The sequence below is a fragment of the Cucurbita pepo genome, chromosome LG04 (genome assembly GCF_002806865.2).
Source record: "Cucurbita pepo subsp. pepo cultivar mu-cu-16 chromosome LG04, ASM280686v2, whole genome shotgun sequence".
In the NCBI taxonomy this organism is placed as follows: Eukaryota; Viridiplantae; Streptophyta; class Magnoliopsida; order Cucurbitales; family Cucurbitaceae; genus Cucurbita; species Cucurbita pepo.
In genome coordinates this window covers 9,261,112-9,278,888 of record NC_036641.1, presented here as the reverse complement: position 1 = coordinate 9,278,888, position 17,777 = coordinate 9,261,112, and the positions used below count along the sequence as shown (strand labels likewise).

The following is a 17,777-nucleotide window of genomic DNA, read 5'->3' as shown; positions in this document are numbered from 1 at the left end:
CTCTCTCTCTCTCTCTCTCTCTCTCTCTCTCTCTCTCTCTCTCTCTCTCTGAAGTAAAGGTACAATTTTAGCACATGCACGAATAGTGATAGTTTGGCAAGCAAAGCCATCCCCCCTCTCCCTCTCCCTCCCCATATAGCGAGAGAGAAAGAGATAAAGGGGGGCAAACAAAAGCTATACAATGGTTGAGAAAGATACGCCATGGGGGGGACTAAATATGTAAAAGATACTCAAATCTTTATGGGGATCCAACCCAAACCCATCAAAAAGGATATCACGTGCTCCTACGATAATATTATATAGTCCTTATCTATACCTCGTTTATTCAGTCAAAAAACATCTCATATACGCCTCGTAATGATTGAAGATTTGAGGTCGTAGTTAGACACATAAAGTTTAAAGACGTGTAGGTTTTAAGTTTAAGAACCTTCAAACTTCTCAACTCGTCGTACAAAAAAACAAATAAATTGATGTCGAAAGTCATGGATTCGGTATCACGCTAACAATCTTTTGTGTTTTTATTCTATTGGTTAGCTGTTTACCATTACGTACTCTGAAAAAACTTTTGAGGGCAGTCCATGGATGGCCTCAACTGTTCACATACATAACTTTTCCTTCTTGCTTATGATTTCCCATTGCAGTGATTTGGTACACATACCCAAAAAGTCTAACAATATATTGTATTATAATAATATACACCTCGTGTTAGGTTTCTAATATAATGTGAAATTTTTTAGCTAAGCTCTCGTGGCTTTGCTTTGGGCTTTCTCAAAGGGTCTCGTAACAATGTAGATAGTATTTCTCATTTATAAATCCATGATCTTCCATTAAATTAACCAATGTGGGACTCACTTCCAATAATCCTCAACAAAACTATCTCACCGAGTTTTTGTATGGTAGTTAGTAGGGTCATTTATGATGTAATAAAAAAAATTAAAATTTGGAATTTTTATGGTGGTGTCAGTTGGGCATTTTTGGAATCACTCGTGTGAACAAAGGGACAAAGAAGGCGCCGTTGAATTTCACGCTTTGTTGAGCTGTTCCATTCCAACTGCTTTTCGCACACTTATCCATCCACTTTTTTACTGTTCACTCCCATAATAACATATACATACATGTATATGTATGTATGTATGTATAGATAGCATTTGTCCGAAACATTGAACCAAATAGTGGATAATTCAACGCTATAGGAAGGTAGTTTGTATTGAATTGAACTGGCAAACTGCGGAAAGTAGGACACGTGAGATACTTTTGATTAGGGGCTCCCATTCTTTCTTTGTAAAGTGGGCTCCCTTGTCTTTTCGGGATTGTTTCCTCGCACCTGGGTTTTCAACGGTACGTATATAATATAGGTGTTTCACTTGCTAGTTCGAGTGTAACTGTTATGAGTGTAACAGAGGGTTTAGGGGGTTTGTCGGATACTTTTTTAGACGGGTTTTAAATTTTTTTTCAACCTACACAATTATTAAATAATAAACTCAACCAATTACCTTTTCTTCTTTGTATTTTTCAATATAATATACTTGTCAATTTAGAACGGTTGTTTACTTCCCATTTCTGCTAACAAGTTCATTACGAGTCCCGTTCGTCTCGTTCGAGTTGAAGTAAGATCGAAACCTAAACTGAAAACGACGAGGGAGAAGAAGAAAACAAAGTGTGTGCAAGTAATGATGGAGCAAAAGTGGGCACGTGAAGCAAGTTGGGTTACTTTTTGTGGGTTATGTCTGTACGATGGGGTGCTTCAAAATGGGAGAATTGAGAAGACTAACCATTATCCACATAGTTCCAAACCAAATGGACCCCTATTCCCCTCCTCCTCCCCTTCTATTTTAGCACACCAAATCTCCATCACAATCATACCACCCTTCATCCTCCTCCTCCTTCCTATTCTAAATTCAAAATATGTCCACACACGTCCTAATATTGCTCGAGAGAGGATAAGGGTCTTATTTTGATTGGTTGAGAAGATTTGAAACGTCTATACTTGTGAGATCCTACATCCCTGGAGGGTGCGTTGGAGGGTGTAGAAACCTCTCCCCTAGTAGATGCGTTTTAAAACTATGAGGCTGACAATGATACGTAATGGGCCAAAACAGACAATATCCACTAGTGGTGGGCTTGGGCTATTACAAATAGTATTAGAGCCATACACCAAATGGTGTGCCAGCGAGAGGACGTTGGGCTTCTAAGAGGGGTGGATTGTGAAATCTCATATCGATTGGAGAGTGGAAATGAAGCATTTCTTATAAGGGTGTGGAAACTTCTCCGTAGTAGATGTGTTTTAAAACCGTGAGGCTAACAGTGATACGTAATGGACCAAAGCGAACAATATCTGCTAACGGTGGGTTTAGGCTATTACAAATGGTATTAGAGCCAGACAACGAGCGGCGTGCCAGCAAAGACGCTGGGATCCTAAGAGGGGTGGACTATGAGATCCCATATCGGTCAGAGAGAGAAACGAAGCATTCATTATAAGGGTGTGGAAACCTCTCCCTTAGTAGACGCATTTTAAAACCGTGAAGTTGATGGGGATATCTAACGGGCCAAAGCAGACAATATCTACTAACGATAGACTTAGACTATTACAACTCTAGTCTTGGGAGATTAGTCAAGATGGAGTCGAGATAAACAAGTAAGAAAGATTCAAAGACATTTTGAGGAATATAAACAAGTAAAGGAGAAAGATGGGTGTGATTGGATTTGGAAGCAAGGGAGGGGCCTATAATACTTCCAATGGAAGAAGAATTTGATAGGACATATCATAAGGCAAAAAGCTGATCTTTCTTTTTGAAAAACAAAAATTGGTGTCCCATGGGAACAAAGTGCATATGATATGCTACACGATAAAATATTATTATTCATCGCTCGATCATTCAAAAAATTTGTACTCTTTATTCATATCGATTAAGACGATTTTTATCTCGAATTGTTGTAATCTTAAATATCTATTAGGACATGTTTCGTCTACAGTGTTAGATGATTTATGAACATGACCCATTAGAAAGAATTAGCTTAGGTTTTTCGTGAATAATATCGTACTATTATATGAATATCAATAGATTGTATACCCTGGTCGTTTTTCTAATTTCTTTACAAAATTGTCCTTTTTCTTACGATAACCGACGCTTTAAACGTCAACATCGTAAAAAGAAAATGTAGGGGCCCTTTCATAAAAAATATTGATGTTGACGAATATTTTTTTAAATATATAAATAAATAAAAATTAATAAAATATTCTTTTGTTCGTAGTTTGGGCTTAGCCCGGCCCACTAACTTGAAAATTCTCCCAATTATAATAAATTAATTAAAGTTGACTATATTATAAAAATATGAATATGTATTTTAATTAATTATATATATCGTAATCATTTAAACTGAATTAACTTAATTTTATATATCAATTTTGAATAATGAAAAGTCAATTATTTTTTTATGTTTAGAACATAATTTTCGTTATCTTTTTTCAACGCGTGTATTATAAAATAATTAAGAGATATGATATCAATCTAAATTAATTATTTAAAATTCATTTAGAAAAAAAAAAAACCTTAAAATATGTTGTTCAAAATCATGGGATTAATTTAATATTTAATTTTAAACTTATAAATAATATTTTATATATTATAAAGTTGATTTAAATAATTAGTGAACTTGACACATTTAAATAGGTTCATCTTATAAGTTTATAAACTGTACATCATATTTTAATTATTAGTATGGAAATTAAACGTAAAATTTATGGTGTTTTTGAAGTGCTGAAAATTTTCTGGCCAGGAGAGAGCAACTTCTTGGGGTCGAACATGGCCTTCCTGCGCAAGAAACTTGGCCATTTTCGGCCAAAATGGTTCATCCAATCTTGTTGGGTTTCATAATGTGGAAGATATTGCTTCACTTTAATCCCAGCTTCAGCACAAAACCTTAAAATGTCTTTGTTATGACCATCAAACGTTTCCCAATCCTTGAACCCACTCAAAAATAGAATCCCCGCTGTGTAGAACACGTCTTCGTCGGGTATCACGGCAGAGGTCCGCTCATCCCACCTGCAAAAGTTTTCAGGTACAGTTCATAATGTTACTGTTGAGAATCGTTGGGAAAGAGTCCTACATTGACTAATTTAGGAAACAGTCATGGGTTTATAAGTTAGCAAAACTACGAGAGCTTATGTTCAAAATAGACAATATCATATTACTGTGGAGGGCCTTGTGAGCCTCGAAGATGTAGTCAAATAAAGAATGTACTTTGTTCGAGGGCTCTGTAGGTTTTAGTTGTTTAAGGATATGAGTAGGTGAGAACTTACTTATTTTTTAACATAGGGTAGATGAGGAAGACGCCGGAGGTGATATTACGCTTTTGAATAATGCCTCTAAAAACACCCGAATCAAAATCAGCAATTCTCGACTTCGGAATGAAAAGATTCAACCATGGATGGGGAACATCCCACAACCCTAAAGATCTTAGAGCTACTTCGTCGGTGTGAACTCGATCCAAAAACTGTTCGTATGAAGCATCTCTAACAAATTTCAACCCTTCCTCGAACTTCAACTCTCCCAGTAACTCATTGAGTTCCTGAGAAAAACCCTAAATTATTCAACAAGACTATCACAACAGATAATTTGAGAGAGAGAAGAGTATGAAACCTGGTCAACGGAAGAAGCAGAGTGTTGGTCGTAATATTTGACTACTTCAAGGACGTAAACGATGCCGTATTGGGAGACAAGGGAGGCAATCTTGGGCTGGTCGGCGAGAGGATAGAAGGAGGAATTATCAGGTGTGTGAAGTTGTAGCAAAAGCAAACCTTCAACGAAATTAAGGCCGTTGGATTTCTCATTTCCGTTGTTGGAGATCAAAAGCTCTTGATCACTTGTAAAGGCAGAGAAGTTGGTGTAAAGCATCCTCACCCATTTAACCTTAAAAAACACAACAAAAAAAAAAATAAAAAAAAAAAAAAAAAAAATTTATTAACCTTAATCCACAGATAAGGTTGACCCAAAAAAAAAAAACCATTTAAAAAGTCAAAGAAACCGTTAAGTGTACGTAAGGTCGTTAAAAAAGAAAAAAAAAAGATTTTCCAACGTCATTCAATAATTAATTATGGGAAATTAAATTTGTAGTGCTTAGCCGGCGGAGGCCTGATTAACGCATTAAATGTGTTTTAATTATTGTAGGCTAATCAAAACAAATGGGTTTTTATTGTTTTGATTCATTATCAATCTCTCCGCCGTGTTTGACTGAATAATCAGAGAGAGAGAGAGAGAGAGAGAGAGACCCTTGTGGGCGTCGGAGCTAGGGCAATTTTAGCTCTGGTAATCACACCGAACTGACCCAAACCGCCGAGCACGGCGTAGAAGAGCTCAGGGTTGGTCGTAGGGGAACACGTCAAGGATTCACCTTTTCCTGTACACCCAAAAAAAAAAAAAAAAAATTAAAATTATAAAATTTTATTATTTAATAGCTAATTTATTNAAAAAAAAAAAAAAAAAAAAAAAAAAAAAAAAAAAAAAAAAAAAAAAAAAAAAAAAAAAAAAAAAAAAAAAAAAAAAAAAAAAAAAAAAAAAAAGAATTATAAAAAAGGATGACACGTGGCAGTCATGCAAACAATAAAAACCCTATTTTTCGGGGACTTTCAAGGGCATTTAGTTGGGTTTTTGGTTTGGATAACAATTTTTCTTTTTTGATGTCATTAACGTTGTCCAAATGAAAAAATAATTTCTGGGTATTGTAAGATTGTTGGTTTAATTTTGAATCCATAATTAAATTAAAATTTAAAAAAAAAATTACCAGTTACGACGTCAAGTTCATAAACATTGCTGATCTGAGGGCCGAACCGGAACGTCTGGCCGCTAATTCCGGCGTTGGACAGCGTCCCGCCGACGGTCATATGCAAATAATCCGTCCACGACACCGGGCTAAACCCCTTCCGCATCGTCTCATGCAACACATCGATCCATAACTGCTCGCCACCCACGTCAGCGTACGGACCCAACGACGACGTCGTTTTCACCACAATTCTCCCGCCCCCTTGCCGGGAATTAGCCAGTGACGTCATGTTCATGACCACTCCGTTCCTGGCCAAGGCCTGCCCGCGTACGGAATGGCCTTGACCCCGGGCAGCGATATCCAACCGTATGGGCCCCGCATACATGACCCGGATGAAGAAGGCGATGTCGTTTCCGGTCACCGGGAAGAATACGGCGATGGGGTTCTCTTGAATTATCCGGCCGTAATCTGTGGACGCTAAGCTTATGGTTTGTGGGTCATCTCTGAGCTTCTCGGCGAGGGATTCCGGTAGAGATAAGTTGTCAGCCGCTGCCCAAAACGGTGCGTTTTGAAGAGAGAGAAAATAAGTGAAAATTATTAAGAGAAATAAATTGGGAAATACCATTTTTTTTTTGTTTGAAGATGGAAGAATGTAAAACATGCATATTTATAGTGATTTTAAAAANTTCTTTTTTTTTTTTTTTTTTAATTAGTAATGTGTTGTGTGGAGAATGAATGTATTGGCAACGTAGAATTGACCTTTAAATAATGGTTAAATATTATAAAGTTTTAAAATGGAATTATTATTTTGTAAAATATATTACTTTCCTGGTGGATTTAATTACGTTAATATTCGGTTTTAAAAAAATTGAGAAATGTGATTTCAAACGTGTTACTGACTAAGCTAACCAATTAACAAATTAATTCCAATTTTGAAACATGATTTTAAATGTCACAACAATATTGGTTTCAATAAATAAAAAATATTGTTTGTTGAGTCAATAAAGCAATAAACTAAATTAGTTTATAAACCCGAATCCCCGAGTCAATACATCATCCAAATCCAACGGGTTCTATAGGCACCATGCTCCCTCGCTAAAACCCGAGATATCAATTGATGATGATGGTATAAAGATTTGGGTGGCAGACTTGAATCACGTATTGACCTAGAATATATGATTTTCACTGAGGTTCAAATTTATATATCTTTGAAAACCCACTTTTTTTTTTCTTTTAAATAATACATAACGTGTGGAAAATTATGAATAGTATTATTGTATTTTTGTTCAAAGATACGTTTAGATTTTGAGAGAGGTATTTTTTTTACTTTGTATTAATTTATTTAATGTATTCCAATAGTCAACCAATTAAATATGAGTTTTCAGATTACACAAAGTTTCAACATATAATTAAAATTTGAGTGTTCCAATTGTATTGTGAGCTCTACAAAGTTGCATGCATAATGTTTATCTTCTCTGATTTTTTTTTAGATAAATATAAATAATAAATTGTAATAAAGTCATAGCAATTATAATAATAATAATAATTATTATTATTGTCAATAAAATTAATGGAGAAGTGCCTACCCCTGTTAATTTTATTTAAGAGTGTTTACTTGAAATTTGATTATGGATTATTAGTTAATTAATTAATTAATTAAGTAGAAGTTAATGAAATAATTATAGAATTGGTTTTGATGTGGAAATCACTTAGAAGTTAAGAGTCAACGATGAGCATAATAAGATCTTTGAGTTTGAACTTAAATTTGTTGGAGACTTATAAGCTATTGCTCTCAAATTACACTACAACATTACATAGCTACCTTTTTTGTTTCTTTGTTTATCTTACCTTTTTTATTTTTTTCTCTTTTTTTTTATTATTTTTATTATTTTTACCTTCGGGTTTTTGTATAAATTAGTCTATTAGTCCCTAAACTTTCAAATTCTTATCTAGAAGGTCCTTTTAACTTTCAATTACGCGTCTATATGCTTAGTAGATTTTTGATATTTTAAAAAAGTTTATAAAATAATTTATTCATTAATATATAAATTGAATTTTATGTTTAATATAATTGATACCATTCTAAATTAGGAATATTTGAAAATATAATGCTAAGTCCCCCAACCCCATACCATTTTATTTTCTCCAATAAACAGTAAAATCGAAGATTTGGGTGAAGAAGTAGGAGATTTTATGAGAATGACATGAAATCTTTGAAAAAGAAATGTCATATTGAGAAACCCAGATGGGATTTTCTTTTATTTTATTGAAATTAACTTAATAATTTATTTTTTTTATCATAAAACTATTCTTCTTTTAAAAAACAAGATTTTGATGATCAAATCGGATCATATTTTTCCAACCAAAAAAAGAAAAAAAAAGTCACCGTCCAATAAGATTATGTTAATAAAATCCAATCTCAAATGATGGTATCAAAATATTTAATGATGAATACACACCAAATTCTTGGTCGATCATAGACTAAATTTGTAATTTAATGGAATATTAAGTTATTATTTTATGAAGATATTCGGACACATGACATGCCACAAGGAACAAATAAATTAAGGAAACAATAATTCAAAATACAACAAAAATCTGCCTATTGAGAATTGCTTAAAAGATAAGAGAGCATTTAGGATATTAAACCTAAATTAAGAAAGAGGGGCTTGGCCTCATCCAGTTTCTTCAGGTTCAAATAATACACAAACTACGCTAAATGTAAAACACTTTCGGTAGCTTATTAGAAAGGAAGCAAAGGGAAGAGAAAGGGGCACTCACACCCACAGACACACACACACACAGACACACACACACACACAAATACCACAAAAGAACAGTATTATAATAAGACTTGTTGTACCAATGCAATGCCAACTCTGTAGCTTGCAATACCAACCACAAGCAGGCGCCGACCATCCATCAGCGCACAGCGCCCCATAATAACACACTCAACACGCACGCAAAAGGGCCAGAAGAAGTCAGCTTTCTATATTCTATTCTATTACCTAATCGACAACACGCACACACAAACAAGTTTTGATTGTGCTCTTTTGTAACAAGGCAGACAACATCCGCAGACCTGCACTATCCTATCAAATCAGGGCATTTTCCAAAATGTGACCCTCCACACCAGGATTGACTTTCTCAACATCCTACCTTAAAGGGACACTAATTGAGCTAAGGGTTTTTCAGAACTCTACCTTGGTTTTTGACCACGCAATGTGTCATAATCAGATGGGACTTCAAAAGTTTCTTCACCAGCATCATCTCCTTAGTGCTCCTCCATATGCTAAAAGGCTAAGCAAAGCAACCATTGAACATCAACATATTAGGTTCTTATGCACAAAATATATGCCACAATTAACGAATCAAGTTCGACCATAATTTGTTTTGTTGAATTTCTAGTGTTACACTCCCCTTTACCCATAAAGCAGAGTATAATGATACAAGCTGTCAAGTTTTACTGTTCCTGAAAACAACGCTTTGACAAGTTCCCAACTGCAAAAGAGACGATATCAGTTTGCACTTCGAATAAGTGGGGAGGAAATATGGAGAGACACGTGTCTTGAGTTATTTCTGTGAAGTGTATGAAAAAGAATACAAGATTAGGATAGACCTCTATACAGAGAACTCATGAGTTAGAACAGACATTGACCAAGATTTTTTTTTCTTCTTCTTCTTCTTTTTAAATAAATAAAAAGGACAAAATCAATAAGCTTATCTCCTGAGGAAACGCTACAACGATTGAAGAAAGTGGGACAAAAAGTTCATGATCCAATACATAGCTTTTTGGAACTTTAACAAAAAAAAAGAACTGTAATGGCCACTTGTCGAATCTTAGTAGGACTCGCACAAGTAGGGAAAAGGATGTCAAAAGTCCCAACTTTTGTTTGCCATGATTTCCTTGTCAAGCAGCAGGAACCTTTTTCCCATCTTCGAGGAAGAAAATTGCAGTTTCAGGAACCTGTTACAACAACGGATTAAGAGGCATTTATAATATTTAAACAAGCTCACTATCCCACTGGATTCCACCCTAAAAATTTCCAAATATATCTTATGTCCTCGTAATTATGACTGGTAAAAAATGATGATGAAGGAGGACGGAAAAATGAAAGAGGAACAACAGATAGTACAGTTAGCAAGGAGATAAGGTAAGCAATAAAATACTAAAAGCAACGTTGACAAAACTTTTTCAAAAAGAAGTCTCATCAAGTATCAAACATATGAAAGCAAATATAAAGGGCACCATTTTTTACATTAGAACAAAAAAAAAACACAGTTGCTTTTAATTTCACTGTTACTTATTGCTTGGTAAATGACTGCAAAATGGGTAAAATACTAGGTTCAAAAAGTGAAGTTCAAGTTGAAGGTGGTGTTAAAAAAGAAGACATCTACAGAGGAGCTATATGTATCACTAATGAAATGGCTAGTTAATCTATGACCTAGTTGATATATTATAATTTCTTCTGAACGATTATTTGTTTGCAACTTCCCTCCATCATGACAATTCCAGGCCCCATGTAGATGAAAAAGACCATNCGGGGGGGGGGGGAGGCAAATAACCAAGTTAAAACCTACTTTATGGTTAAAAGACAAAAATTAAAGTACCATCTATTTAATCTACCACACTAGACCCAAGCATAAGTGTATGTACAATCAAATAATCCTTTGACTCACCCTGTGTTGAATTTTAGCACTACAAGAAGGTCTACACAGCACTACCCAATTGAAAAGGGAAAAAGGAGGAACCCAAATCCAACAATTACTTGGAACAAAATGGATAGGCCTTCCAGGCCACCAATATGGTATACTAATGCTATATTAGTATAGAGGGGCCCAAAATGAGTAACCCATCAAGAAAAGAGTTTTGGTAAGATGGCCTTGAATGTGATTGTAGAAATGTGATGCGTAAGGCTAAAGGTCCAATAATAACTCTAGTTAGTTTTATGGATGGGACATTCGGAATTAGCCAGAGAGAAGGAATGGGAGAAGAAAGTGAAGGAGAGACGGACGTGGGTAGTTGAAAGCCAGCATTCTTGGCACACAGAACAGGCCTCCTGAATTTCCTGTATCATCTTTCCCAAAAGAATTAAATATAATGTCTGTGTGTCAAAGAACATAAAAAAGAGGAATAATCTTGTTTAAGTCAATTTGGTGGCAGGAGCGATGGAAGTGAAAGTTCAATTCTGACCAACAGAAGCTACCAGCTACTAACGAGAGTGTAAATATCATTGACAAACCTGAGAAATTGTTGTGATTGAGAAATTTGTCTCCAATTTAAAATTGAGGTAGAGTGTGAGGTGGGAAAACACCTACCCCTAACTTCTCGGCAGGGACCAAAGGAATTGTGCAACGAGTTGTGAATACCTGAATCCCAGTGCACTAAAGGAAAGATTGGAATTCTTCCGTTCAAAAGGACAATTTTGAATGCTGGATATCCAAAGCCAATCAACTCTGCCTCAAACTGCATGGTTGAGGTTGAGAAGCTAAAGGAAGCCATAAGATTATGGGTCCGATGTGGTTTGAATGGGCAAACATATGGTCATCACTACAAGGTTAACTAGAACCCACGGTATCATTGCTATCACAATTCAACTCTCCATAAGGGCCAATGTACAGGGAATTTGCAGACACCAGAAAGGAATCTGTGAGACTATCAACGAAAATTTTGAGATTTTTATTTTCTAAAAGACAGAAGTTTTCATTAAGATTTAAGAAAATGAAACTGCTGGTAATGCATCTAAAACAATAACCCTAAAAAAGATTGTAGCACATAACTACAAACCAGATATCAGGGAGGTAAGAATAATTAACTCAACACACATGGCAGGGTTATTAAAATACTCTTAAGTACGGTTGAAGATTAAGGCCTAAAGCTCAAACAATTATTTTTCCAATGAAGTAAAAAAGGGTCAAACTAGATTTTTGAAGGACCAATCTACAAATATTTACAGTCCCAGTCCACTCAACCAATTCTTCAAGAAGAATCAGGAAGGAGCCTACCCATTACCCATTCACAAACTGACACCAACTTCAATGCTTAATTGATGCCAAGGTCCAGCAAAGATTTAGAGAGAGAGAGAGAGAGACAGGGTGGGAGAATAGGACAGGCGTAACATTGCCACAGTGGAGGATGAGCCTAATGGGACTACCTTTGTCTCGCGCAATGAAAATGAGAGCCAAGATTTTCTTTGGTCCAAAGCTTAGTGAATTGGACGGAGATTTTTCTTTATCAGAAATTGGAGGGAATTGAGAAAAGAATTGTGGTAATATTGCAAAAGGATCATATCTACAAAGGAATTTCAACATGTACAACCAGGAAACTGCAATCTAATATTGGAAGTGGTGCTTATTGGTTCGAATCACCAGACATGGGAAACACAATCTATCTGAGACTTTTGATGAACTCACTGACAATCATCACTGGCTACTCAATTATAGCGTAGCAACTTGATACTTCGGACCCTGCTCTGTATTGGAGAGAATTGGGGGAATAACTGACAAGCATCAATGTCTAATAGCAAACCCAAGATCTCCAAGTTCGTTTTATGGTTAGGCAGACGGGGGGGTATGATGTGGTAGCTATTCAGTTGTACCCAAGTGGCTAGTAGATGGGAATTAAGGGAATCAAATTGGTGGGAAGATAGGGCTTTGATTTTGTAGGAGAACACATGACTTTATATTTGTTATTAATACCATTATATACAAACATTAGAGCTACATTAATATACATAGAGCCAATTCAACATTGAAGTCCTTAACTGGGTGTCTCTTGTGCATGCAACAATAGTTTAATATCAACGAATGGCTGTGAATGCTAAGAACTCAGGATACAAAATACAGTTGCACCAACAAAGCTAAATCTTCAATAAAGTTGTTTCTTTCGTTTGTTTTTTTCTCTTTGTGTTAAATCACTATATAATCGAGAAATATAATTAAATATAGACCTTTTATATAGTAGTTTCAGAAAGGAAAAAAAAAACAACAAAAAACAAAAAAAAATACCAACCTTCTTCTTAGCATTAGAAGTTGAAAATGTCACAATTTTTTAAAACTGTCCAGAATCCACTATAATTTATGTGCAATTCATATCAGAAATAATCAAACCAAGTTCAAAAACATAAGGTAAAGAGTAAAAGAACAACATTCAAGTACGGTTTTGGAATGAGTTAAGAGGCAATGGGGGGCACGTATATGCTTTTCTCCCTAATATTAATGATGAATTAGAATCTTACATCAGGCCAAGTTTCAGTAATGAAATCCACAATGTCATAGAATATGTCCCCTTGAACATCGATTTGATCTTTCTCAGTTGGCCCCTAAACCAAGCATTAAACAGATGATAAGATATCAAGAGGCATCTAAAGTAGAAAAAGATACTTATATCATGGCACCAGAAGTTAATAACCTTGACCACAGAGGCCCCCGTAGCAAACTTTTTCCCAAGTTTCTTCGAAGCATCACTAAGTTTAACTCCTAAATCCAGTTAGAGAATGTTATTGGAAACTATTGTAACAATAAAGATATGGCAAATAGGGAAAGAAAACAAAGTATTGCTCACCAAAAAGGTCTAACCCTTTAACAGTTGTAATACACTTTCTCTTATTTCGTGTTACCTTCTCAATTACAACTTCTTGTTTCTCCTACATGCAAAAAACCAACAGAGGAGATTCATCACGTCTTGCTGTGGAGTGACAACAGAACTGAGTTTAAAACTTACTTTTTTCTTTATCTTGCCACCAGGAAGACGTTTCACTTCCTCTTTCTTAGGTGCTGCAGTTCTCCACCAAAAGAGAAAAGAGTAACTAGAGCTATAAGTCGTACATTGAGACCAAACAAATATAAAATTATTATTAAACAATAATGGAAAAGAAAATGTTGGTTAAAATACATTACAAGCAGAAGATGTCAGACACAAGACAATCAAATCAAAAGTTACATTGAGAAGAGCCATACAAACGCAACCCAACTGACAAAAGGGTAAAAATGTTTAATGGGATTACTTTATTAATCCTGCTGATCTTAAGTGTTCTATTTTCAACTATCCGCAAAATTCCAATATCGGGAACACTAACTCTAGGCAGGTAATCATATTATTATATCTTTCCTCACATAACCAAATAATGGAAAAGATTATTTATTTTTTAGAATTCAAGGACAGAGTTGTACAAACTATAGAACATACCATGTTCGAGTAAGGTCGAAATAATGGAAAAGATTATTCAATGTTCTAGGGTCTCAAAAGTGCTTATTAAGTACAGCCAAAACCATGGTGGTCACCTTCTTAGGAATTCATATCCTATGTGTTTCCATGTCAACTAAATGCAGTAGGATCAATCACTTTTTCGTGAGATTAGTTTAGGGGCATGCACAAGCCCGGACACTCATCGATATCAAAAAAAAAAACCCGCCTACAACCTAGTACTGGAGAGTAAATCGAGGGTCCACTACCCTACATTGCAATGCTAAAAATGGGTTTCTCAAACAACTAAGTAGAATTAGCCTGGTAAGAATTTCACGACAAAGTCAAAATAAAAAGGAAAACATTAACGTTGAGGGCAGTAGCTTCCAACATATTCAAGTGAACCTAGCATGTAAATACAACAAAACAAAAAAACTATACACATATAGATACAAACTCACGCATAAACACACACATATATATAAATATATTTGACAAGCTAACCTGAAGAAGCGGCTCCATCGCCAGCAGTAGATGAGATACAGGTGGACTGCAGTTGATTAGAAACTTCACCAACTTCCTTCCCATTGGCCTCTACAGGCAGAGAAAGAAAGAAAATTTAGTCGATAAACTCGGATTTGAACTAACAATTAATACATTGAGAGAAACTAAATAAGAGACTCTTAGGGTTTGGGAATATAAATGACCTTTGAGGAGATCGGGATAGAGATCGGGGGCATTCTGGATCAACCAGGGCTTGCATTTTTCGAAATCGGGACCGAATTCACAATACTCGGCCGGAAAACTGCAGATTGGGCAGTACAAAACGCGTATCGGTTGGGGTTTATCCGCCATTGGAGCACCTCAAGCACAGCCTCTCAGCGCCCTTTCGGTGCGGACAGGGTTTTTCGGTCTCTTTCCCTTTGTTGCCTGAATGAGATTCGAGAGGCAATGAACAGTGAAGGAGTTGCGTTGGAATGTTATTTTCTAAAATATATAATATTCTAAATATTCTAAATTACATTAAAGTATATACATTATCTAATAATCATGTCTTCTTTCTTTTTTTTTTTTTTTTAATGGAAAACCATAAATATCAATCATTTATTGAAATTAATATATTAAATTAATATATGCCGTCGAAGTTGTTATTGTCTACTCGCTTTTAGTTATAACATTGTTTTTTCTAATATTTTCTTTCAAACGTGACTCTAGACTCGAGCATACGTCTATATTGTTTGCAAAGTCTAAATTTCATATGGATGACCTGTTCGCTGGATTAGTACAAGTGCCACAAAATCGTTATCCCGCTACTGCAAGAGCGTGATTGTGACACTTATCATGCACAGAGAACCAAAAACAACATAAATTTGGCTCGAGGAGTAGCTACCGTGATTTCTAATTATCCCATTTTAATTTTTATTCGGTGGGAAAGGAAATTTGGTCACCTCGTCCTCCTTGACCATCTCAGGGTTGGCCAAAATGCTGGCCAAAATGCTCATGTTGTGTCTTTGAAAGTCACTAACTATACCAACAAATTATACCTTCATTTTCAGTGGCTCAATTATAGGAATTTTGAGTTGTTGAGGATTGTTGGGAGTGAGTCCCATGTTTGCTCATTTAGGGAATGATCATGGATTTATAAGTAAAATACATGTCCATCGGTATGAGACCTTTTGAGGAGCTCAAAACAAAGTCAATATCATACCATTTTGTGGAGAGTCGTGATTTTTAACAGCCCAAAACTTCAAAAAGTGATTAAAGTGTCGAACAAATGGTGTATTTTGTTCGAGGACTCCAGAGAAAGGAGTTGAGCCTCGATTAAGGGGAGGCTGTTCGAGAGCTACATATGCCTCAAGGAAGGCTTATAGTGTACTTTGTTCACACCGCTCCATATAATGCATGTGAGTCAAGATAAAGTCGGACTCTAGTAATTTAAAGTAACATATAAAAAGAATATTGTAACATAGAATTGGAATATGAGCGTACCAAATAAGTACATATATATAAAAACAAAGGTCAACGTCACAATATATAATAAATATCTGGTGACATTATAGTCTTTAAAAGATATTAAATAAAAAATAATATTCGCCATAGTAATTGGACCGACCAATTCTAAATAAATTGAGAAATATCCAATAATTAATCATTTTTCCAACAATTATATTTATTTATTTATCAACAAACAGCTTAATTTTTTTTTAAAAAAAATTGCAATAATAAACCCCTAGCCTATAATTAATTTTACTTTTAAATATATTTTTAAAATAAATATTATCAATTATATTTTATTAAATTTTAAAAGATTTAGAAAATGACATTAAAAGTAATCCATTTTATTAAATTGAGTGAATTTGAAAAAGGTTATAATAGTAAAATGCAAATTGATCGAATTTAATTTTTATAAATGCAACCCAATCCAGTCCAACTCCGACCACCGGAAGGACCAAAATTTCGCTAATCTTCGTCGACAACGACAGCTGATAATTAATTCGACATCCGATTTCTTTCCGCCATTAATGGCGGCTATGTTCCATTAATGGCGGCTGTGTTCCATTCAGACAGAAAAACCTACGAAATCAGACCAACAAACTTCACAAAACAGAGTTTGTACAAGAAAAAAAAACAGAGAAGGGGGATTTTTTTTTTTTTGTTTAAATCAAGAACTGAAATGAAAAATTCGATCAGATGTGAGAAGATAAAGAGGGGGTTTAATGTTTTTTGCCTTTAATCATGTCTCTGTAACGCAACAGAGATTCCAGCCTCTGCAATTTCAGCTGCTGCTTGAATTTGTTGATGAAATCGTCAGCTCTCACATCCACCTCCTCCTCCTCGTCGGCAGCTTCCGGCGTTTTTGGTTCTCCAATCTCCGCCATCGTTGTCGCCGGACGACGCCATTCAATTTCGCTTACTGATTCCTCTGTTTCGTCCTGCGCCGCTGTATCCGCCCTAGTGAACGACGTCCATGACAGCTTCTCGCTCAGCGATTTCTGCAATTTCGCCCGGAAGCTCGTCGTTGGAGCGTGGGGTTTGGTGTCGGATTTGCTCCGGCTGACGGAATGGTCGTGGTGGGTCTTTTCCGGGCTCTGTTCTGCTACCGGCTGTGGCGTTTCCGGTTCGTGATTTGAATCGGATCTGTAGAGGGTGATGGATTTGAGGCGATCCAACACCGATGGAGCTCGGTCGAGTCGGGTTGGAGGGTCTGGATTGGGGTGGTGGTCGGAGTGGTAGGGGTAGAGGTTGAAGGACTTGACTCTGTCTAGGAAGGAAGGGTGGCGTAGGAGGGCGGGGCCGTCGTGGAGATGGCGGCGGGAAGTGATGACGATGGTGGCGATGACGACGTTGATGAGGATGAAGAGGGAGGTGGGGGTGATCCAAGTAGCTAAATAAGTCCACATGTCGGAATTGCGGCGGTAACGGCGGTGGCGATGGAGGGTTTATGGTGGAGATTGGGGGAGGTTTTTATGATTGAGGATGAGAAATTTTGTAGTTATAGAGTACTTTTCTTATGTGCCTTTATTTAAATTTGTCTGGAAAATAATTTGGGTTGGTTGGATTTGATGGACATGAATAAAACATGCTTATTTACTGTTTATATCTTAATACATTTTGAAAGACAAATATATTTTTATTTGAAAATCTAGGTTGATCATTAAATTTAAATTTTTATGTTAAGATCATGTTGTATATTTTTTATGATTTTAATGTTCGAAAAAATGCTCAATTGAGTTCGTAAACCTTAAGATGGTTTAATGTCAATCCGCAAATTAATATCTAATTATTTTTCAGTATCTTATTGCAGGAAAAACCATTTCATTATTAGAAATGA

At 35.7% G+C, this 17,777-nt stretch overlaps 3 protein-coding genes across 3 annotated transcripts; all 3 read right to left on the bottom strand.

Annotated features, from left to right (window-relative positions):
- Positions 1-3,679: 3,679 nt before the first annotated feature.
- LOC111793941 (cytokinin dehydrogenase 4-like) lies at positions 3,680-6,385 on the bottom strand. The gene is made up of 5 exons (XM_023676025.1): positions 5,782-6,385; positions 5,270-5,397; positions 4,641-4,910; positions 4,301-4,569; positions 3,680-4,043 (listed from the first exon to the last, which is right to left on the bottom strand). Exons 1-5 carry the CDS (start codon positions 6,383-6,385, stop codon positions 3,740-3,742), a joined length of 1,575 nt encoding a protein of 524 aa, XP_023531793.1. The 3' UTR covers positions 3,680-3,739.
- Positions 6,386-9,299: 2,914 nt separating this feature from the next.
- Positions 9,300-14,929, bottom strand: LOC111793938 (translation machinery-associated protein 22-like). The gene is made up of 7 exons (XM_023676021.1): positions 14,653-14,929; positions 14,450-14,539; positions 13,484-13,536; positions 13,325-13,406; positions 13,172-13,239; positions 12,999-13,082; positions 9,300-9,727 (listed from the first exon to the last, which is right to left on the bottom strand). Exons 1-7 carry the CDS (start codon positions 14,798-14,800, stop codon positions 9,671-9,673), a joined length of 582 nt encoding a protein of 193 aa, XP_023531789.1. The 5' UTR covers positions 14,801-14,929; the 3' UTR covers positions 9,300-9,670.
- A 1,730-nt stretch (positions 14,930-16,659) lies between these two features.
- Positions 16,660-17,346, bottom strand: LOC111792966. Its single transcript, XM_023674601.1, has one exon. It carries the CDS (start codon positions 17,344-17,346, stop codon positions 16,660-16,662), a length of 687 nt encoding a protein of 228 aa, XP_023530369.1.
- Positions 17,347-17,777: the final 431 nt, after the last annotated feature.

Bases quoted from the DNA above. Each gene is read 5' to 3' on its own strand.
- LOC111793941 (XM_023676025.1), bottom strand. From the start codon at position 6,385: ATGGTATTTCCCAATTTATTTCTCTTAATAATTTTCACTTATTTTCTC. The intron at 5,398-5,781 runs GTAATTTTTTTT...TTGGGTGTACAG, and splicing joins TGAACTTGACGTCGTAACTG to GAAAAGGTGAATCCTTGACG. The intron at 4,911-5,269 runs GTCTCTCTCTCT...GTGTTTTTTAAG, and splicing joins TAGCTCCGACGCCCACAAGG to GTTAAATGGGTGAGGATGCT.
- LOC111792966 (XM_023674601.1), bottom strand. From the start codon at position 17,346: ATGTGGACTTATTTAGCTACTTGGATCACCCCCACCTCCCTCTTCATC.
- LOC111793938 (XM_023676021.1), bottom strand. From the start codon at position 14,800: ATGGCGGATAAACCCCAACCGATACGCGTTTTGTACTGCCCAATCTGC. The intron at 14,540-14,652 runs GTCATTTATATT...CTCTGCCTGTAG, and splicing joins CTATCCCGATCTCCTCAAAG to AGGCCAATGGGAAGGAAGTT. The intron at 9,728-12,998 runs GTAAGATTCTAA...TTGTTGTAACAG, and splicing joins TTACTGAAACTTGGCCTGAT to GTTCCTGAAACTGCAATTTT.